Consider the following 23,514-nt stretch of genomic DNA (forward strand, 5'->3'; position numbering starts at 1 on the left):
ACTATGCCAGAAACCAGTCAGTACACTGCCCAAACAGGATGAAACATGAAAACCAGATATTATTCAAACATAAAATGGCTAACAATCAGCACTCGATATGAAACCACCAGCTGGAACATAGCAGATTAAAATTGGGTAAATTGCAACAGACAAGAAGGAAGTCCTTTAAATAGAAATTGATATTCAAACATAAAATGGGCATCTCCAAATCACTTAAAATTGATATTCTAGGTTGAATTCTACGATCGCCAAGTTAAATAGAAACGAAAACTATCACCATACCTCTTCCCCAGCAGAAAAAGAAAAAAGACAAAAGAAAAGGTAAAACGGTTGGCTCCATTGTGTCAGCAACTGATTTTCCTCGTAAAAATATAGCCCAAACAACAGAAGACATACCTAAAATATCATTGCTAAAGTAATAAACAGTATCGATGCTTGGTCATAAAACATCGCTATATAAGTAGTATACCAAAAAGTAAAACCTACAAAAGATATGATTTTCTACGAACGTCGCCCTATCTTCTATGCTAAGAGGAACTTCATGGGTGCACCAAAAGAAAATAAGAGATAAGAGGCTACTCCTCAATGGTACAAATTCATCTCTAGCCTTTCAAAAGCTCTCCTATTTCTTCCTCTCCACACGATCCACATAAGTGCTAGCAGAGCCAAGATCCATGTTCTTCGTCTTCTCCTAATTTTACTGTTCATATCATTGAATAAAAAATCACACCAAAACTAAATTTGATGTTGGGTATAAATATTATCTATGTAGAATGTAGCTTTCAAAGAGCATGATCATCCAACCAAAATCCTTAAGACGATTGGTAGGAATAGGATAGCTCAAGACAAGATAAATCCCTAGAGCCATAGACAATCCGCATTGCACATGTTCTATAACACCTTCCCGCTGTCCCGCACGTGAAACCTGATTCAATGGCTTACATTTGGACTGAAGTCTGAGGACTTCTTTCTCTATTTTTTTCGGGTGAGAAGACTACAGTGGCTCATAATGGGCTGAAATGTGTGCCTGGAGCAGAGATAGCATTCTTGACAGGCTAAGGAATGACCTTTGAGCAGAATGAAAAGACTCAACAACCTGGGTGGTTCTTGAACAGATTTAATCACTCTATGGGGCTGAACTTAGAGAAAGGCACAAAGCAGCTCAACTGATTGTGTTGAGAGAGGAGCCTAGAGGGAAAAGATTGTGAAATTGGCCTACCACAGTTAGAGATCAAATACAACGTGAAAGAATCTGAGACTCCAACCCCAAACATTAATGCAATGTATGGAGTAGCTCAGTGCATTATAAAATACAAAATCCCTTAAGAAACCCTTGCACAATAAATCTGGGATGCTATTTAACAGTGCCATCTTGTAAATATAGCAGTAGCCTCCAACTGTTGCTAATTGGCTTTAAAACAACCTAAGAAAAAGAAGAGATCTAACTGCATGCATATAGGAAAGATCAGGACCAGCATTTGCAGATATGATATCTCATGTCTTCCTCGTACAAAATCATCAACATATACAGTACAAAACTTGTTACTATCTTACATGGACCGAAGATATGAAACATCCACTGGTGGACCTCCTTCAATGGTGCCAATAATCTCCATTATAACAGTTGCAGCATCACCCTTGTATAATTGAAGTGCTTGCCTAGACATTGTCAAAAGGTCAAAAAAGTACAGAGATCAGAAATCAAAAATAGGTTTCTATTGGAGGTTGACAAAGAATAGGAAATAATATTGTTATTACATACTTAAATTTAACACGAGCTTGTGTATAGCGCTCCATCCTAATCAGAGCATGCCCCCATGCATTCCACACAGGGAAAACATCAATCTGAGAGTAAGTTTGCCAATTAGAATTACTTTATGGTGCAAAGAGGACAATCATGCACATAGAACGTCTTTCCTATACTACCTTACACTTCTTGCAAGTGTAAACAGCCATGCTGTATTTCTCATCTAGAATTAATCTATTCCGAAGATGCTCAGATGACTCTTTATCAGCGATATCATCAAGTGAGGCAGCTACTCCGAAACCCAAAAGACTTTGCAGCAATTCAGCACGTGCTAGCCACATCTCAGTTTGTCCCAGTACCTCAGACAGCTCATCTGTCGACTGACTACCCACACCAGAGCTGCCAGCATCAGAAGATGCATCATCTGCATCCCTACTTCTTTCCAGATTACTAGACAAGTCAGTGCTTCCAGAAAGCTTTCTAAGGAGGGATTTAGCAAAAAACAGGCCCTACAAGATCAAAGCTCAACATATTACTGCACAATTTCATGAGTAATTTGATTTAGTCTACACAGAGTGCAAAGTAGATACCTGAACAAAAGTTTCTGTGGCATGATATGCTCGGCCAATAGTTTCCATAGTTGCATTCTCAGGTATCTGTAGGGAGCTTAATACACTTTTCATCTGGCCTACACACAAGTCCAAAGCACCTTTGGCAGATGCACTCTCATCCGAACACATTGAAAGCAGGGCCTAAATTCCAAAGTATAAATAATTAAGAACTTTAAAAGAAAACGAAGCAGTTGAATTGGTGTGTTTTAGAGTGCAGAACATCAATTAAGAATAAACATGAATGAGTGCAATTCAAGGAGTGAACTCTGCTTTCATGACACTGAAAATTAGTGCCACATTTTTAAAATAAAGAGGAGTGATGTCATAAAAGTATCCAAGTCCTGTATGTCAAACTATCCTCAATCCCAAATTCACATCATCCGTTATGATCCAGCAAAAACATATTCATCTTCAGTTAACAGAGACAAAGGAACCACCTCAAAGCTGGCGCCAGGTATGATCCAGCAAAAACATATTGATCAGGAAAAAAGGCATACCTTGAAAAGAGTAATATCGGGGGTACTTTCATACCGATGAGAAGAACGGACAGCTTCATCCTTCTTTGGGTCACCTGTGAGCATCCACATCTCAGCAATTGCAACAGCAGGCAGCCTTTCTTGCCCATCTGCAGAAAATAATGTAACACGGTCTTCCTGAATGGAAGTAGCTGGCTCCCAAGCCACCCTCTCTGATTGCATTACTCCAGAGCTCTTTCTCTTCCTATCCTTGGCTGTACCTTTATCTCCAGTTTGGACCCAAGAAAATGCTCGGCGGGCCTCTTTTTGAAAATTACTAAGGCTACTAGTGAATGATGACCTTGTGGGTGTTCCGAATTTTGTCTTCTGTCTTGCTCTTGGAGTTGAAATTGAAATCCTCGGGTCCCTGGAAGGAGAACTAATGCTGACAGCAATAGCTTTGGCAGCATATATAAGAATCATATTGTTGTCTCTCAAGGAGGGGAATTCCTTAAGTATCTACAAGGAAAAAAACAAGACCACATCAAAGATAATGACGAAAGAAAAAATTAACACTCTAAACTTGCAACTTATTACCAGAGATGCAGATTGAAGTTGTTTTCTCATCAGCAAAACCTCTAGAATCAAATGAGGGTGCTCGTGTAGCGGAGAGCATTTTTGCTGCAACGGTAATGGCAAAGCAGCCAGAACACGTAATCCTAATGCCCAGGAGTTGAGCCTGGAAACTTCCAACTCTGATAAATTATTATCTCTTCGTTTGAGGAAAAAGTGAACCTTCAGAGAATAAAAAAAAATACACTAAAGGAATTGGTAATTTGCAAGGAGAATTTTAAAATGTTGATAGCAATCAATTTCAGAGCAACTTGAATAAAGAATGTTTTGGGAAGAAATGTCATTACGAGAAGCTGTTTTGATCGAAGGTTGGGCAAAAGCTGCATTGCACTCATTGCAACAGGTAAAGCATCTGCAGTGTCACGTAAAGAAGAAAGAAAACGTGACGCTTCCGCAGGGCCTCCACCATTTAAAGGATCTGCTGTTAGAAGCTTCACAAGTTGACGCCCTTGCAGCTCTCTGCGCAGTTCAATAGAAAGCCCTTCACTTTCAGCAACTTCTAAAGCAGCTGAAACAGATCCCTTCTCAGCTAATCTAAGGGCAAGCCCTTCAGGATCTTCTTTACACTCACACTCCACCTAAAATTCAAAGCTCCACATGAGATGCAAAGGTGAAATCAAACACTGGGAAAGTAAAAGGAGAGCTCTAGAAACACAAACGTGATTGTGATCTTAAAGTTTCCCTAAACCCAACCATAAAAAAGGAATGAGCTAAAACCTCTAGCCAGCTGTGGAAGCGGTTATCTGCACTTAATATATGGCTGTACCTCAGGAGAGCTTGTCTCATCTGAACAACCTAGTTGTACCATCAATGCATTAAGAGAACAGATATAAAGTTAGCATACCAAGTACATACAGATAAATAGCACACAAAAACCAATGCCTAGCAATAGCAACAAGTGTGAGCTTAAAAAACCATGGAACTCACATACCTCATCTTTAATAGGATCATCTTCGAGCAAGTGGCAGCTGCACATAGTAAGAACATCCAAAGCAGCATCTAGTTCCCATCTACGCAAATATCTGGAGACCCAAAAAAATAGAGCTGAGCTTTCTAAATATCAAACTTCCAGAGCAACACCCAATCTGTGCAATAATCCAAGTTAAAATAAACAAATTAATCAATAGAACAAACGATCTATTAAAAAAGAAAAGACTTGATAAATATCAAAGATGGTTCAGACGGAATAACTATTTTATAAACAAAATAAAATGTACAGCAGACATGTCTGCTCTTGACATAGGTTAAGGAGGCTGGCACTAAAGTCCCCCTATTAAGTACTTTAGATCTTTAGAGTCTTCCTTCAAGGTGAAGCATATCCATTACATAGCCTAGCTGCTCATCTCTGTCCTTCTCATCAGTCTGTGACTTCTCTCGACCCATTTGTACCAGACTGTTGTGTTTGTTGTCCATCTCGTTATGTCAAAAGATTTAAATCCAGCGTCGAAGTAAATCCTGTTCTCTCCCATGATGACTGTTGGAATGAAAGAAAAAGAAAGAAAAGCTATCCCGAAATGATATGGCTTGGAGAGGGAAGAGAAGAAGGTAGGGTGGAATAGAAAGATTCCAGCAGATTACTGCCAGAGGAGACTTTTTCTCCCTCCTAAGAACTAGGAAAGAAGAGTTTCTGGGGATCGTGCCTGGGAGCATTCTACTCTTACAGAACATAAATAATTTCTTTTTTCTTCTTTGTTTTTTAATCAAACATTTCTTAGAATTATCGTCTTAAAACTCATTCCATCAATATGTCAAGGAAGTTGCTCTTCATCCAGTATTCATGGAATAGAGTATGTCATTTGTGTAAGAATATCCACCAAACTTCGTAGGTTGGGAAGGATGTAACTTAGATATATAGAGTCAAAAGAGGGAAATAACTTTCCTTTTCTCCACTTTACTCTCAATCTCTCATTTCTCACCTCTGCTTTCCTCTCTCTCTAACTCTCTTTGTTGGTATATTTCAAAAGTTCAGCAAGTGATAGCGTGGTGGGTACCCAGGGGCAGCAGGTAGATTCGCAAAGAAGAGGAGGTGATGCATGTAACCACATCCAGATGACTTCCATTATACACATAATAAAGAACTCAACAGAGAAAAAGAGACACTTATGGACATACTTGAGTGCAAGTCTAGCTGCCAACTGTTTATCTTTCAAACGGAGACAGTACTGCCAACTGTGGCTCCAATTATTGTTGCCTGAATGACCTTGAGACTGTCCAGATATATTTTCTTCTCCGCGTTCAATTAACAACTGAAGCAACTGATCTGAGGCTCCATTTTGCAAGAAACGATCAGAAATTGCAAGAGCATCCATCATTTTTCCTTCATCAATCAACCTGTTGACATAATTAATTTGAAAAAGGTGAGCCTATGCTATTCCAAGTGACTACTGTTAAGAAGCATAAAAACTTAAAGTAAATATTTTTTTCGATAACAAAGAGAAAACAGTAACCGTGAATTGCAACAGCGGTGTGAAAAAAGCCCTTGAGGGAAGGAATGTGAAAACAAAAGACAGCAGAATAGGATGAACAGATTTCTATACTTGATGTTGTGGGGAAGTAGTTGCTAGCTAGTTTGTTAAGCTGCTTGGAACTTGTGGCAGTTTCAAGTTCTCAGCCTGTACAGATTTTTTTACTGGTAATAAAAAACTTTCATTACCAAAACAAAACAAGAAAATAAGAAACATGAAAGAGAAATTGCAAAAAAGATCAACTCAATTCAAAACAAAGAGGTTTTGAGAACCAGAACACCTTATACAGGATGCAGTTCCCCAGATAGTATGCCTTCTTGAAGGTGAGCTAATGCAACGAAAATACACTTTATAGGAAGATGAAAATACAGTTCCAATGAGCTAATTTCCTTTCAGACCTTCAATAATACCCTTCTATAATTTTAAATTCTAAAAAACTTGCCAACTCATTCACCAACTTCCCAGCATTCATACAAAATATACCAGCTAATAGTTCAGATATTGCTTTTCATCATATTGATCCGATTCAAGATTATCGGGAGGTGATATTAATTCATGGAATTTACATGGGAAGACCTCTTAAGAAACTTCAAAAGATTAGTATTTTGATCTTCAAACAATACACAGGGATTGTTTCATAATCACACAACTCATTCGCATAGAAGATGTGGATTACTTCACTGGGTTCTCTGTCTACATGACCTATTTCCTTGTGTCAATTCCCTTTCTGCGGGAAAATAAACTTGTTGGATGCCCAACTAATGAGTATTGATAATCTGGTAGTAGACAACATATTCGATCCACTTACAACCAAAACTCATTAGTTTCAGCATCTTGAGAAGAAAAAAACAATTTGCATTGTCATATGTTTTACCCAAATCCATTTTACACAGGATACCTTCTTCCACTTTCTTGCGGTGGAAAGAAAAAGTTCATTAGCAGTTAGTGTTGTATCCATGATTTGCTTCCCCCAAATTAATGCATTCTGATTAATTATCAACCTTATCACTTTCTTTAACTCAGTTAGCAGCACGGTTGTGAGGGTGGTGCCGTGGTGGTAATGAATTGTTTGGAATACAGTGGCTGATGCCGAGCACTATGAAGGAGGTACTGCATACATGGGCTCATAAGAGAAGGAAGGAAAGTTCAAGCGCATAAGATATTTTGCCCTTTTAACTCTTATGTGAGTAAGATGGAAAGAGAAAAATAGGAGAGTGTTCAAACGTTGTTGGATGACTTGGCTACGCATTAAATGTACAGGTTCCATACTTCTTGTACAGGGGATTGCCCCCACATCTTTTATCAAGTAATAAGATTTTATTGACAATGGGCAAAAAACATATGTATACTTGGAGCATACCAAAAGGTAGAAAACCTTTAAAAAGATACAATTTTCTATGAATGACATCTAATCTCTATACTAATAGGAACCTCATGGGTCTGCCAACAGGAAATAAGGGATAAGAGGTTATACCAAAAAAGGCCTTTTGGTTCACAATTGGGATATCCCGGATTTATAATCTTGGGATTTTATTTTATTTTATCAAGTAAAGGAACTTTCATTAATAAACATGGCCAAGCTGGTCATATACATGAGGTATACAAAAAGGTAAAGATTCAACAAAATATGATTATCTACAAACTCCGCTCAATCATCTATACAGCAAGGAACATTCTGTTTAACCAAAAGAAAATAAGGAGCAGAGACTACTCCTCAACGGAGAGAAACTTGATTTTACTCCTTCAAAAGCTCTCTTATTTCTTATCTCTCCAAACTGCCCACATTAACGCAAGAACCATGTTCCAAGCCCTTCGGCTTCTCTTTCTGCCTCTCCTCCAACTGAACATCAGATCTTCACAGTTCATGGCATTGCCCAAGGAGTGCTAAACCACTTAAATCCCATCATAGTCTCATGGTAATCCTGCAATGTACAAGAACATGGCCCACGTCCTTGCCCTTTTCCTTGCACATGTTACACCAACTGACACAGACAATCTTTCGCTTTCTAAAATTTTCTACTGTCAAAATAATCCTTCTAGTGGCTAGCCACGTGAAAAAGTACACTTTCCTCGGCACACTTGGAACCCCTATTGCATTACATGGGAAATCAATCTCCTCCCTAACAAGAAGTTTCTCATAAAAAGACTTCACCGAGAACACTCCATTGTTTCCTCAAAGCCCCACCATCAAACATCATGATTATCCTATCGGATTAACTTACCTATGAAGTAAGTCCATCAATCTTTGAAACTCACTCACTTTCCAATCTTGGAAACCCCTTCTAAATCTCAAATCCCAAAAAGCCTCTCCCCCTTATGTCCCCCTAATTTGTTGAATTGTCAGGTTTCTTTGGCAAGATATTAGGTACAAACTTTTGAATTAATGTTTCAATAATATGTTCCCACACCAATTAGGTCCACAAAAGCATATTCTCCTCCCATCTCCGACCTTGAATGAAATATTTTCCACAAAATAATCTTATCCCTTCAAGATATATGAAGGGGTCGTTTGGTTGCTGGTTAGAGTTATTCAGGTATTAGTAATATATGTATTAGTTATGCAGGCATTAGTAATGCAGGGTTTAGCTATGCAAGTATTAGTAATGCATGGTTTAATAATTTCTTTGGGTGTTGGTTTGTTATGTTAAAAATTGAATCTGATTTCTTTTAAAAGTAAATTAGGGAAAACGAAAACAACAAATTGCTTATATTTAAAATTATACAAATAGAAAACAAGCAAGACCAACTTTATGTGAACAGAAACGGTCAAAACTCAAAGAAAGGAGATGGGAGTACCGTTCCACAGCTTTCTCATATGGGCCTTCATTCTCACAATCAAAAGAAAGAAAAACTGTTGTACGATCAGAATTTTCGGATTTTAAGGAATCATGCCAAAGATCAGAGGGAAATGTCTGGCGAGACACGTTTAACGTAGTAGATCCTCTCATTTCATTCTTAATCTCCTGGGGATTTGTCGATATATTACTGCTACCAGCAAGTTCATCAACTTCAGATTCAGCATCACTATCATGATCACGAAATCGCTTCATAGCAGTTTTACATTCAGGTACATCTTTACCATCACTCCTCGTGTGATCAGCCATTATCGCAAATTCTGAGATTCGATGAAGATTGGTCTGCATCTGTATCCAGCGATTCAAGGTAGGGAACCTGCTCAGAAAAGTCATGAAAAGAACCGGACACAAAAAATAAGAGAACCCATATGTCACATATATAAGTGATCAATTACAAACTCCATTTACTGTGAACTAACCTCTCAGATTGGTCAAGAGCAAATTCAAAGAATAACCTATCGGCATCAGGAGTTTGTAGAAAGCAACTTTTCAGAGATCTAGATACAGTAGTCTCCCTTCCACGATAAAGTATAGAACTTCCAAAGACACATGCTAATACAGCTCTAACTGGGGATAACTTGATGAGATGCTTCACTATATCCAATTGGAGAGGATAAAGAGGTAATTCAGCATCCCCAGAGGAAGGAATGAAAGACCCAGGCTTGGCCTCTCTACATGAAGAGGATATTACTCTACTTTCAGAGTAGTTCTCAGTGTACGTAGGAATCACCGGGATGCAAGCCCAACCATGACCATATCTTGGAGGATAAACTGGAGGAACACAAGCAGAAACCACTTCATGGACAAAATCAGCATTCATAATCTCTGCTGCCTTTTCAGCTGCATCAGTACTTCCTTGCTCAAACACTAGACGAGTTAAAAGCTGCAAGCAAAGTGATGAACTCAAAAGTGAGCAAGTTAAGAGCAAATAAAAGTAAGAACAATATCACCTTTGCACACATTGTGGGAGAGCCAGAAAGTTCAGATGAAATATTTAAGAGCAAGCATGTTGCTTCCTTTGTTTTCAACTTTGTCCTCTCTCTATATTTCTATCTTCCTATCTTCATTGCAAGGGGAGGGGTCTTGCTTAGCTAAACGCCCCGAACATTACCTCTAAAGCATGTGAGAACCTAATAAAATTCAAAGCCAAGGTTTTTATAACAAAACTTGTTCCTTATTAGACTTCAAGTAGCTTTTGCCAGTTCACATAGTATCACCCTGCAAAATAGTAAGAAAAATCGCAAAAAGAAAGCTTACGTCTTTAGGCCATTCATACACAAGTGAGAAGTAGTTGAAGTCATGAGTGGTATCAGCCCCATCGACAATGTCCCCAATAGCAGCAAGGTAGAGGACAAATTGAGAGAGAAATGTGGTCATTCTGGAGCTGAATGGTCCAAATAATCTTTTTCCAGTTTCCTTGACATCATAGCTATCAGAAGGTATATTGTTGTCACCAGCTGCTGAAGTTATCAACGGCTGCTTCAAGGTTTTCAACCCAAGCCCAAGAACCCCATTTTTGCTGTACTGTAACAATCCTTTCCTGTCAGAACGTGAGCCCTCCTCCTTAACATGTTCCCTTTCTGTTTCTTCATCGGCTAAAGCTCTTGCCAAATTGTGGAGCTTACCTAAAATTTTCCAGAGCACCAAAAATTCATATGTATGACTTGAGAGAAAAAATATACATACAGAGAAATCCATAAGAATCTAGCAAAACATTCAAGAATAAGATATACATGCAGTTGAGTCAAAAATATAAAAGATAAAGAGGGAGACAGACACAGAAATGCACACTGAGAGGATGAAGAAAATGAAGGGAGAGAAACACTAAGATAGCATCACCACTTTATTTTAATTCCCCAACCCGCAAAACTTACAACAACAAACAATAGATGTAAAAAGAGAGGATCAAGAAGCAAAAACAAACCGCTAAGAAACTGTCTCTTCCCCATATGAGCATCTTCAATCATTTGATGCAGCATAGCTAGTGCACGCTCCTTATGTCCTTGCCTCTGAAAATCCTTTGAGGATAAAAGGACCATTTCTCCAGTAAAAATGTCTTGAAGAGCTGAAGGCTTATCCTGAAATTGTTAGCAGTTGTTCCATTTTTTAACTGTGTAATCTACATATCAATAAAAAGATGGGAATAGAAAAGGTGGCATAACACCATCTAGTGACCAGTAGTATTTATATTTATCTATTTTCTCCTTTCTTTGCAACTTCTCCTTCAATTCTACTTAAAAAAACACCCCCAAAAAATAAAAAAATAAACCAGTTATCTGTTCTACTACAGACTCCAAGAGTCGCTTCCTCTGTAACAGACAAAAAACTACTGTTCCTTCCATAATCCACTGCTTGTTCTCCTCTTTTTTCCCTTTTCCCTTTTTCATTTGACAGTTCCACTAAATTGTCTTTTTCCTGTTGCCATTGTTCCATTATGTTTCCAACACTTGATTCTTTAGATTTTGGGTAGATGGTGGGGTTTCTCTGGAAAATATATCTTTTGGGGCTTTCTTTGTTTCCAAGTTCATAGTTTTTCTGTGGGGGTAAGAGTTGTTGGTAACTATATTGTTAATATTTTAGCTTTTTGATTGCAACTTTGCTATTCAGTTTTTTCTAATTAATTTGTTTTATTGAATCACTTATTGGCATTCTTATGTTGAACTCCTCTTTCCAGGTTTTAATAATCGCTCTCTATGATTAAGTCTTGGTTCTCTCATTCAACAATTGTGAGCAGAGCTAATCTCACCCATTTGTTCTTTCTGATTTCAACTGCTCTTTTTGGATTTAAATATTTTGGTGAAATGCTTCTCTTATTTGTCAATATAGATTTGTAGTGCACGCAAAATAAATAAACCAGTTCGGTGTTTTGTAATTTCCTGTTACATGCATATGATGTAGATAAAGTATTAGTTTTCGTTTATTTCCTAATTCCAATTACTCTGTTGGTATATTTTCCACAACTCTCACATAAAATTATAAACACTTATTCGATTAAGCGACTCTTGGCACATCGAGCATATCTCAACCTCCAAAAGTTTGGTTCTACCTAATCGTGATACTTTTTTGTTTTTGAGTAAAAGACAAGGGAAAATGAAATTCTGATTGTTCAAGTTTTCACAACATGTGAGTTGTTTAATTTCCATTTTAGAATTGTTTTTTACATTCTTTATTTGACGCAAAGTTTAAAGAGTTTTCATTCAGAAGTTTTCTCTTGCTAAGGTTGTCATGTGTTAGCACCACTTCCAGGCTAACAACCAGCTAAAACATGCTACCTTGTAGGGTATTTTAACTTTCCATATGTTCTTCCATCGCCAGTTGCTTATCTTCTGAAGGTCTCTATTGAGTAGCTTATCAGCTGAACCAACTCTAAAGCATCCTCTACTGTCTACTTTCCACCAAAGTCTATCAGGACCTTCCTTTGTGCCTCTGAATTCTTCCAGGGTTCTGAACAGCTCTACTAATGTATCCACTTCCCAATCATTTAGGCTTCTTCTGAACTGGAAGTTCCCCATCCCTGTGTTGCCCATGCTCCATCTACTGTTTTCTCTTGTTGTAGATCCAGGCCAAAGATGTTTGGAAAGATATCTTCCAGACAAGAATTGGCTAGCCATTTATCCTCCAAAAAGGATGTTCTGCAGCCATTAACTACCCTGATAGAGATGTGAGCCTTCATCAGAGGCCAAAGTGTTATTATGGATCTCCATAAGGGGAATTTACTTCCTTTGTTATCCACTTGTTATCCTCACCATATTTAGCTCTTATTGTGTCCACCCAATAAGCTTGAGGTTCCTGAGAATATCTCCACAGCCATTTCAATCTGAGTGCTTTACTCTGCCATTTCAAATTCCTCATGCCTACCCCACCCTGTTTCTTCCCATGCATCACCTTGCACCATTTAACTAAATGAAACCCCTTTTCCTCCTTGTTTCCATTCCACAGAAAATCCCTCCTAATCTTATCAATCCTTTGTATAACTGATGTACCGTAGATTTATGGTACTTGAAATGCCTTAAACTTGAGATTTTGCAAGTCTTTTAAGCATTTGTTAGTAGATTTGATTGTGTGTTGTCTTTGATTTGCTGGAAAATAGGTTTTGGCAGCGGAGAAGATCAACACAGTGTTGGGAGTGCAGTTTGGGCCATCTCCACAGCCATTGCATCATAAAAGCTTTTCTCTGGCTCTTAAGGTTCTTGATGCCTAATCCACCTTGCCTTTTGCTTCTGTTAATATTCTTCCATTTGATTAGGTGATAGCCCTTCTTCTCCTTTTTGCCTTGCCACAGAAAATGTCTCCTGATTTTATCCAACCTTTGAATCACTGTCTGAGGTATATGAAGTACAGACAACAAGTAAGTTGGTATAGCATCTAGGACAGAGTTTATCAAAGTTAGTCTACCTCCCAGTGAAATACTATCTCCATCTAGACAATTTCTTCTCACATTTTGGGTTCCAGATATCTATGGATCATGACTTTGCTCCAAGATATATTGATGGAAATGTGCCCACCACTCCTCCCAGTGATAGGTGCTCCATATTGAAAACCAAATTAATTGGAAAAAGGTGACTCATATTCCAGTTTATATGTAGACCAGAAATGGCTTCAAAATAAACCAATATCAACCTCAGTATTAACAAGTTTCATCAGCATATCGAAGATGAGTGATCTCTAAACTGCTCCCACTGTCTTTGGCAACTTCAAATCCCTGTATGCATCCTCCTATCTCAGCAATATTTAACATATTGTTTAGACCCTACATTACTATGATAAACAAAAGGGGAACCCCCTATCTAATCCCTCTGTGTGCACTGAAGGTAATTCAGTGAAGGTCAAATCTTCCACAATCAAAGGAGAGACATAGCATAATCTGGGAGGATTTACGTCAGTGTAAAAAAGAATGGCCACAAGAACACAGTTATGACCATGAGCTAATGGGTAACGCAACTCAGGCACACCACCAAATATTTTGTTTTTAGAATGAAAAAGGAAAATCTTATGGTGGTGCAAGTCGCATTAGCTGACCACTAAAAGTTAATGTTCAAAGTAATTTCTCTCTTCCAGATGTACATTGTATAGATATAATGCCAGTCTCGAAATTAACAGGTAAAGATAGGATTAGCAGACCTTAGTATTGATGAGAGAGTCACATTGTCTCTTGGTTCTCTCAGATTTTTTCTATGTCAATTGCCTCTCACTTATTTAGGTATGCCTCTTGGAGACAGTCCTAGATGTACTGCTTTTGGATTTCTGTCCATTCTCAACTTCCTGTAAGCCTCGTCTCCAGTCTCTAATAAGAGATAATGAAAGTTCCATCCACCAGCGAATCATTATGTTATATCCGATAAGAATTCTGAATTAATACCACTGAATATTTTTTTGATAAAGTAAAACCACTAAATATTTCTTATCATTTGCTAGAGGTGTTTTAGCATCGTATGGAAAAATTCTCAACAATGAATGTGAATCCATATAAAACAAACAGCGCGGTTATTTTTGCAACGCCTGCTAGCAGTTTCTCATGCACTAATCTTAACATCGAGCTACAGCCTTCTAACCGATATATCTTACCAGCATGTTGCTTAGATAAAGTGGCTTTCCTGTAATTCTTTGTTCAGGAATTTGGCAAGAAGCTTTGGTAAAAACTGGACTGAGAGTTGGAAATATTTACGATTTTTGATCCTTTGCCTTTCCTACTCTACATTAGAAGGAAGCTCTCCAACTTCTTCTATCAAATTTCTGGTCTCGTTTATTTATTTATTTATTTTTCTAAGAAACAAAAGCCAAGTTTCTTGCTTTATCTAAACAAGACTCCGTTTTTGGTGGTCAAAACCCAAAGCAGGAAAGATTATCCAGAGGAAAATTGAAGGTGCATATCAAATATAACTTCCTCAAACATTAATATTTTTTTGTTACTATACGCCAAAAAGAAAAGGAAAGAGAGGCAAGAAAAAGATATACTTACTTTTAACATCCAACAGTAACAACTACTGTTAGTTTGCAGTACTTGAATCTTGTAGCCAAAGCATTTTTTCCATCAATCAGAGAATTTATTCGCACGGAATTATGGTATGGGATCATAGAGATAAACACATAATAAGATCTATAGAGAAGTAAGAAATCAAGTAGAAAAATATTAAGCGTTACTCCGTACTTTAACGTGCTGAGAAGATACATGGCTGAAAAGAAGGGACATTTGGCATTTAACAGAAGGGAAACTTAGCCATATAGCACACACCATACTTGAACCAAGATTATAATTACCAGCACAAGTAAATCGAGGAATCAAGAATTCATCACCTAATGCAACTCCACTCACCTGTTCCAGTTGCTCCTGTAGACGCTTAAGGACGCGCTTGATTACAGATATAACTGCTACTTCACGAATCTGATCCCAGTAGACTGGCCCAATTTTAGGGGAATTACCAGGGTAAATCTCTGACAACATAATTTGAGCCTGCATGCACCAAAGTTCAATTGTAACCATAACAGGATAAGCTCTTATTTCAACTAGAAACAGGAATGTGGAAAACATGGGAATGTAAATGTTTACTCATGTCAATAGAGGTAGATATCAAAGACTAGCTGGAGATAGAATCAACATACAGGTCTCCAGTTGGGGCAGAAGCCTTTATCCATGAGTCTTAACAATCCACACAGAACTAGTTTATTGCATTCTTAGTTTAAAAGGATCACCCACGTAATCTTAGTCAGAAGGAATCTTGATGACTGGGAAACTGCACATTCCTAGTCTAAAGCTTCACCACACTTCTGAGGGCTACCATCTCAGATATCAGGAGTTCTCATGACTGGTCTATCTCTTTTAAAAGGAAACGTAATGATTTGAAAATTGATGGTTACTTACACATGCTTCAACTCCTCAACAACAACAACAACAACAACACCACCACCCCCAAACCTATTTTACCCCAAACCCGACCACTCCAACTGGTTTTTTTTATCCCAAGGGAGTCTTCTCCATAAAAAGATGATATTCTAACCTCACTACTCCCCACTCCACCCCACCCTACCCCTTCCATTTATCTGAGCTTGGAAGACTATTTGGAAAGGCAAAGCACTTTACAAGGTCAAATATTTTGTTCGGACTGTGGCTAATGGAAAATGCCTCATCCCTGATAACTTATGAGGGAGACAGCCTCCATCTTTGTAATAGATGCATTTATTGTGAGGAAGAAGCAGAGATCAACCATCTCTTCATCCATTGCAAAATCTATAGTGAACTGTGGAATTTGGTATTCAACATTTTGGGTATTAATTGGTGTATGCCTAGATCTTTTTCGGAGCTTCTGCTTGCATGGCAAAGAAATGGAATTACTAAACCACTACTCCCCATCTGGTACAACATTCCTGCAGCCATATGTCGGGTAAATTTGAAGAATGGACCACTAGAATTTTCGAAGACGAATGATATTGTACTTCAACTCAACACAAGTGTGTATTCTTGCTTGAGTTTTTGGTGCAACATGGGAATGGCAAAATGTTGTTAGCCGGAAGCCCTGCTCGACATTCTGATTTGATTACATTCCCTGTAATGCACTCATACTGTAACGCCTTAGAAATTCCCAAGTCCAAATCAAGTCATGTGAAGCAGAGAAAATTCTAAAACTTTTAAGTCTCCTGGAGACTGTAATTTACGGACGCCTTTTACGGCCCGTAGATGCTTCTATGGACCGTAGAGGGGGTTCCTAAATCAAACTTCAAAGATGGGAAATTCTAGTCTGAGATTTACGCAATTTACGGGTCGTAGATGCATCTACGAGTCGTCTTGTTGGCTCATAGATCAAAGTCCTAAAACTTGATATAAGGCCTGATTCCTAAAGAACTATTTACGAGTCGTAGAACCTTTTATGGGTTGTAAATGGGAATCGTAGAACGAACTTCTGAAAGTTGATTATTAAGCCTGATTTCCACGAACCCTTCTACGGGTCGTAAATCCTTTTATGGGTCATCCTGTCCAGTCGTAGATCAATCTTCAGAAACCCCAATTTTAAGCCTGAGTTTTACGAGAGGAATTCACGGTTCATAAACCAAACTACAGGCCGTAAATGGTGCTCGTGGAAGCTGCCGAACAATTATTAAGTTAGGGATTCTTTTGTCTTTTCCCCCAATTCCTAAGCCTAAGCCACGACGTTTTAACTTCTTTTTGGCGAAAATTAAGATCAGAAATTCACCCAATTCCTAAGCCTAAGCCACGACGTTTTAACTTCTTTTTGGCGAAAATTAAGATCAGAAAACACTTGGTCCCTCTCCTTTACCCTGCTCATAACTTCCTAAACTCATAAATAGACCGTAAGGAAAGCAAAGGCTAGGGTTTCATTGGGGTTCTTATAGTTGAGCCAAATTGAGGTATAGTTGATGATTAATTGATAGATTCTTGGCTTTTGAATTTCGGTGAATTAGTATCTCATTTTGTTTTTTTTCCTTTTATGGGTTTTGCTTTTCGCTTAAATTTTGCAAATTTGGATCTTCTAATCGAGCCAAATTGAGGTGTAAATGATAATTAACTGATAGATTCTTGGCCCTAAAACCTGGGTAAATTAGTGTCTTTCTGATTTTTTTAGAGGTGTAAATAGGTTTGATTTGTTAGATGTGTTCTAAATAAATCTATTGAAGAATTATTTGTTTATAAAATGTATTATTATCGGTAATTTTTATACCAAACCCCACGAGGTTTGGTAAGATCTACGTATACTCAACCCTCTCCAGACCCCACTTAGTGGGATTTCACTAGGTATGTTGTTGTTATTGTTTATACCAAACAATTATTGATGAAGCTTCAACAATGATAATGGTGGAAGAGGTATAGATAGATAGATAATGAGATAGAGGGAAAAAAAGAAAAAAGAAAAAGAAAAAATATTTTAAAAGATAGCCAACTCACTTTCTTTGAGAGAGTGAAATGCACTCTCTATGCCAACTCAACACTTAAGGGGACATTTATTTCATTTTATAATAGACCAGATAGGACACCTATGAAATATAAGTTTGCAGTTGGGAATTCGATAATAGGTTTGGGGCATTTCGCTTTTTTGTCAATTAACAACCTGACAACTAGTTCTGTTTATGATAGTCAATCGTCGGAAAAACATTAATCTGGCATCAAGATAGTGCTAACTCTTTCTAATCGAGAAAATGAAAAAAAAAACATATAGGACTACAGTAAAAAATAATAACAACTATCAGCTGGAAAAAGTTAGGAAATCCAAAAAATCACACAAGTATACTGGAGATTACGGTGGATTCCTATGCTCCTAATAAAAAGGGGACTGATATTCTCCCAATGAAAAGCTACTATAAAGTATGCTATGCTCACGGCCTTGACTCATTGCTCGGACTGCAATTAACATGGGTGAGAATTGAAATTTATTTATCATTAGTATACAGCGCTTCCAAGAAAACTTGCCACATACGACATACCAACTTGAGGACTGTTGAGGATTTTCTTATAAAAATTCCATTAAGGGCATTATTATATAATCCCCATTTGTTGGGTATGAATAAACTCCTGGCAATAAAAATAAAGCCTGATATTCTGGCTTCCCTTAGAATCCTGTAATAACAAATTTTATAAACTTTTGGTATGTCTTATCAGTAATGTGGTAATCAAATCTATGAAATTTTAAGCATCAATAGGTAGTCACTTTTCCAAAATTAGTTTGGTTGTTGGAAATGGGGATTGGTTCTCATAGAAATCTCTCTATGGAAAAGCTCCAGCTTTAGGGTTATTCTGATACCATGTGGGCCATCTGAAAGTATTTTTCGTCACCTTATGAAGGGAATAGTCATCTGAAAGCCAACACAGGCAGGTCTTTCAGATCCAGAAGCTTCAATTTTTAGGAGTAGATCTGCAGCATCTTATGATCCATCAACTGCTTCTACATATGCAGAAAGCTAGCAAAAGGACTCGATTTCCTTTCATTGAACCTTAACACATGATTCAAGAACTTGTAGAAGAAAAATCTTGTTTTTCTTTGCACATTCACCAATCAAAAATAAACTGAACAGCAATAGATCAAGCTATTTAAAGTCAATCGCCCCCACTATATACAACAGAACACTTAAATCCAAATACTCCATGTCAAGACAAAGGATCATCAGACAACATGAGTCATTGGTGAATCGGGTTATGTTCACTTGGAAAGACACTTTATGATCATCATGGATTAGCACGGAGGTAAACCCAACCAAGAAATAAGAAACAGCGAAGACGTTGAAATGATGACCGAACTAGAATGAAAGCAATTGTAGAACTGCAATGAATTGTACGATGCAATACCAAGCGCAGTTGTGGTACATACCTGACTTAACAGCTTGCAGGATATGCTTGAAGATTTCGCAGAAGTTGCAGCTATGTCAATGCACAGGAGAATCTTAAAAGAAAAGGCAAACATGTCAGCGTACAACTTCATCCATGAAAAACGAGTAGGCATTTTGACATGCATAGAAAGATGAAAATGGGGGGGGGGGGGGGGGGAAGAGACCGAGAAGAGGGACGGGGTGTCTTACAGCTGGTAGAGGACCTAGCTGAGCACGTAAAGAAGAGAAATCCAGTTCTTGGACCGGAGAAGTTCCATCAGCAGCACGGCAAACAGCATCTTCAACCTTACAAAAGAAAACGACAAATATATTTAAAATATGTCTACAAGCTGAAAATTGTCTCAATTACGCATAAAATAAGTCCACTTAGTTGACAACCATCCTCATTCAACAAACACACTAACACCATGGCAAAATTATATAGGATTATCTGAGGGGAGGATTGCATCAAAACAAATATTTCCGCAATTGACGATAAAATAGAAAGTCTTGATATTGTAAAGAATCCCTTATAACATTGATATTTACCCATATTGGTCAATAGTATACCAAAGTATTGTTGCAGTTAATATTGCAGCTGCTTCTGGAACCATATGAAGCACTAGTCATGACAAATAAAAGATCACTCCCTATACCAGCTTAAGTTTTTAGATGAGATGGTCACACTACTCAACTTTGGTATCAGAGCAAGCAAAAGTCGTGAGTTCGAGACTCACTGCCACCCAATATATAAAAGAATTTTCATATGCATGGCCCATTAAAAAAACTAAGTCGCAGGTGAGGCAGCGTGTTGAAAGACATGATTAAATAAACAAAATTGTGCTCTCTAACAAAAACTATTAGATAAGATGATTACACATTTCAACACCCATCACCCATTATCCAAGTTGAGAAGCATAGTCAATCCTTTTAACTCTAAACTTAGGAACTTATAAGATGCCCACCACATGAAGAACATATCATATCAAGAATCCTAAGCTCACAAAACTTAAGTATTTAAGTCCCTGTTCATTATTTTTTTAAAACAAAAGAAGACTTGTGATAAATAATTCATGCAGATTATTGAAATTGAGACATTGAGTGAAAATATGAAAATATCACTTCCTGGATTCACATCAGATAAGCCATGGAAAAAATAAAAAAAATAAAAAATAAAGAAACGTCAGATCCTTGGAATCCAACATCAGAAACTTATAATACTTGTACACTGTTGTTGGTCACAAAAGAATACAGTCTTGAAACAACTGGACCGCAACTAGCATAGATCAATTTTCTTTAGCATTTGTCAGTAAAATACCTGAAGTCTTGAAAGAAATGGGCCCAAAAGGAGCGGAGCAGATATTGAGCATTTATATAGCTGACCAACTAATTTAGAATTGAAGCAATTTTTTTTGTGGTTGTAATGGCTGTCAAATAATAATAATGATGACAGTGATAATAATAATTGAATTGTGTAATCACCTCATCTACCAGTTAAAGCCATTAGAGAGGGTACACTTCTATTTAACTACATTTCAATGCCTCCTCTCATCTAAAAGCTTAAGTTATTAGGAAACTCATACATGCTCAAAAAAATTATAAAACATAAGCATTCTTCTATCTTAATAAAATTGTTTTCTCTCTTCAAAGGCTCGTTATTTCTCTCTCTATGTAATATAGTATGTCGGCACTATGTTAAAAGCATATTTCAAAGAAAAAAAGACACCGGATCCCCCCTAGACCTAAGCAATCCATGACTCCTTAGTTTTTGTGCAAAGAAAAAGAACTTGAAGAAAGCACAATATTGCAAGAATCAAATTCTGAATGGGTCCTTGTACTGTAAACTGCTATAACACTGCTGGGGAATAACCTGCTCGACAGATACGGAAATCTTCGGATCTCATACTCACAAATTGGAAAGTTTAGCATCAGTTTTAGTAAGGTGGTTTTCAAAGGGTGTCCAGCATCAATTTGCTTTAAAAAAACTTTAACCCTCGTGTCCGAGTCAACTTACATGCACCTTGACTAATTCCACGAGATACCTGCAATCTCCCATCCCACCAGCACAGATACCAAGTAACTCTACCGGCCAAGGCTTGGACAGATTGGACAAATCACCTACTATTTTTTGCCTTGGTCAGGAATAATTGAACATGAGACCTCATTATTCTCAACTCACTTCATTGATGACTATCCCAACACCCTTGGGTGTTCAACTTGCTTATTAATACAAACATTTTGGGGAGACATTAGAAAATGTATGAAAAAAACATACAAGTTCTCCACAGGATATCAATTCATACACACAAAATCAGCAGATAAGGAACATACAGATGCTCTTCCAAAGGCACTATCTACCCATTCAGCCAGCTCTAGTGTAGCTTTGTCTTCTGGAGGCAAAGAGAAACGGTTGACAGCCTCTTCTCCAATATCATACTTTGCCTTTTGCATACAGCTGCATTAACAAAATTAGAAAAGATATTGCTTGAACTAAAAATTGGCTGAATATCTATTGGTAGTAAGAGTGCAGATTAATGGGTAGTTTGATAACCTAATTTAACACTTAACACTATAGTCTTGATTTACACATACTACTGGGATGCAATGGAATCAAAGTTGTGATGCATCAGATGTCTACCATGTAACTCTTTCCTCAAGGGCAGAACTAAAGTTCTACTTACAAAATCGGCAGAACCCAATAGCTTTAATCCAGACCCCGAATTTTTTAAGAACCACTTTATATGTATAACCCCCCCCCCCCCCCCTCCCCCCTCCCCTAAACTGTCTCAAGTAAAATCAAGATCTATAAACTCAAAATCCTAAGTCCACATGTGTCTTTCCTAGGACTGCTAAATGCTTTAATGAATTTTAGAATGCACACTATTCAGCCAAAAGGACATTTCAAAATTATATGCATCAAAACGGCGATGTAGAAATACCAATACTTACAGGTTTAGCAGTTTTGATGGGGCTGCACGTAGAATAGTAAGAGCCTCCCTCCATCTCCACTGTCTTTCCGAGAATGGCAGAAGGCACTGCAAAATTGACAAACGCCATTCCCAATCCTCAATAAATCTTTTGGCATTCATAATTCTCCATTCTATGGCTTCTTTAATACGAGCAGATACGTTTACTTCCCAATTATTTTCCTTCTCTGAGTTTGAAGATGGTAGATACTGCCGTAAAATATTCAATATTTGCCCTATAAACATTACAACGGTCTTATTTTGTCCATCTTGAGTTGCATCCTCAAATTGTTGCTCCTTAGAGATATTGGATGACTCGGATGAGGTGCTTGATGAAGCACAAGGTGTCAAATTGAGAGAGAGACCATCCATATGCAGAAGAGAGATGATAATGTTCACCATCAATATCTGTGATTGCATGGAAAAACACCCCTTTGTTGTAAGTAATACAAGGACTAATTACAAGAAATGGAAGGGGCAATACAAAAGTAGAGAACTTCAGAAATACTTCCTCTAAATTTAGAGATCAAAAACCACACAAAATATTCTGTTGTTGCAATAATATCACAAATCATTCAACGGAAGTTGGTTTTTACTCCCACCTTCACTCAATTGGGAGAAAGATATTACTAAGAGTAGCTTTGTTACCTTCTCCAAAATACTACTTCCAAACTTATCAACCTCCGTAACAACAAATTAAGACATATTTATGTTAAAATCTTGCATCTATTCTAGAATCTTGTAGTTATAGTATAGGATCAATTACTTCATGTAATTATGTGTTCTTTGATTCTCGTCCCTATCTTAGAACATCTAAACATAGCTATTTAAATCAAAATAGCTGGAGGAAATATAATCAAGCAGTGTTCTCTATTCTCTCTCTTCTTTCTCACATGGTATCAAAGTTATGAGATATTCCTCACTATGCATCTACAAGTGATGTCAGGAAGAAATCATCATGTTAATTTTCTGGCCACTGTTTAAGCCTGTTTTGCCTTAAGAGAGTGTTGCACAACAACCAACACCATAGATAGAAATGCGACACTCGGGCGAGTAGAACCCAGATGCCAATTTGTCACATATGGTGCAAAAGGGAAAATCTTCCAATGAGATCTAACTATGCGCCAACGTGTGACAAGCCTCCCAGCAACTTTTCAGCAAGCTTCTTTCTTCCCTGGGACCCACTTCCTAAATCCAGACCTACCCATCCAGGTATCACTGCATTCCAACCATTTCCCAACCAGGCAATTGCTTTCTGGCATGTTTCTCTTTATTTCTAACAATCCTTTCTTTTTTACAGTTCTTGCTATACTTTCGGCACTTGGGATCATTATAATACTCTGGAAACAGTCTCCTACTACTGATTTGAGGTTGCTTCTTGAAGTTTTGATATATCTATTGAAGTTCCTTGGATACATCACAATGTCACTCAAACCGAATGGTAATATGAACTACTTATCTTGGTCTTTTT

The 23,514-nt window shown here is 37.6% G+C and overlaps 1 protein-coding gene across 4 annotated transcripts in view; it reads right to left on the reverse strand.

The window, feature by feature from the left end:
* The window catches only part of LOC129889408 (uncharacterized), a 61,834-nt gene that overhangs the window by 18,543 nt on the left and 19,777 nt on the right, over positions 1–23,514 (reverse strand). For all 4 annotated transcript variants that reach the window (XR_008766907.1, XR_008766908.1, XM_055964692.1 and 1 more), the window contains 19 exons: positions 22,027–22,451; positions 21,409–21,532; positions 19,288–19,383; positions 19,080–19,151; positions 15,080–15,217; positions 10,691–10,844; positions 10,024–10,391; positions 9,186–9,649; positions 8,708–9,082; positions 5,559–5,777; positions 4,378–4,468; positions 4,164–4,241; positions 3,734–4,024; positions 3,411–3,608; positions 2,856–3,332; positions 2,338–2,499; positions 1,927–2,256; positions 1,763–1,845; positions 1,555–1,659 (listed from right to left, as the gene is read on the reverse strand). Coding sequence is in view for 2 of the 4 variants with exons in the window: in XM_055964692.1 (XP_055820667.1) it covers positions 1,555–1,659; positions 1,763–1,845; positions 1,927–2,256; positions 2,338–2,499; positions 2,856–3,332; positions 3,411–3,608; positions 3,734–4,024; positions 4,164–4,241; positions 4,378–4,468; positions 5,559–5,777; positions 8,708–9,082; positions 9,186–9,649; positions 10,024–10,391; positions 10,691–10,844; positions 15,080–15,217; positions 19,080–19,151; positions 19,288–19,383; positions 21,409–21,532; positions 22,027–22,451 (4,250 nt within the window). In the remaining 2 variants the exon portion in view is untranslated. The remainder of the gene's footprint in view (positions 1–1,554; positions 1,660–1,762; positions 1,846–1,926; positions 2,257–2,337; positions 2,500–2,855; positions 3,333–3,410; positions 3,609–3,733; positions 4,025–4,163; positions 4,242–4,377; positions 4,469–5,558; positions 5,778–8,707; positions 9,083–9,185; positions 9,650–10,023; positions 10,392–10,690; positions 10,845–15,079; positions 15,218–19,079; positions 19,152–19,287; positions 19,384–21,408; positions 21,533–22,026; positions 22,452–23,514) is intronic.

This window comes from Solanum dulcamara, chromosome 5 (assembly GCF_947179165.1).
Source record: "Solanum dulcamara chromosome 5, daSolDulc1.2, whole genome shotgun sequence".
NCBI lineage: Eukaryota > Viridiplantae > Streptophyta > Magnoliopsida > Solanales > Solanaceae > Solanum > Solanum dulcamara.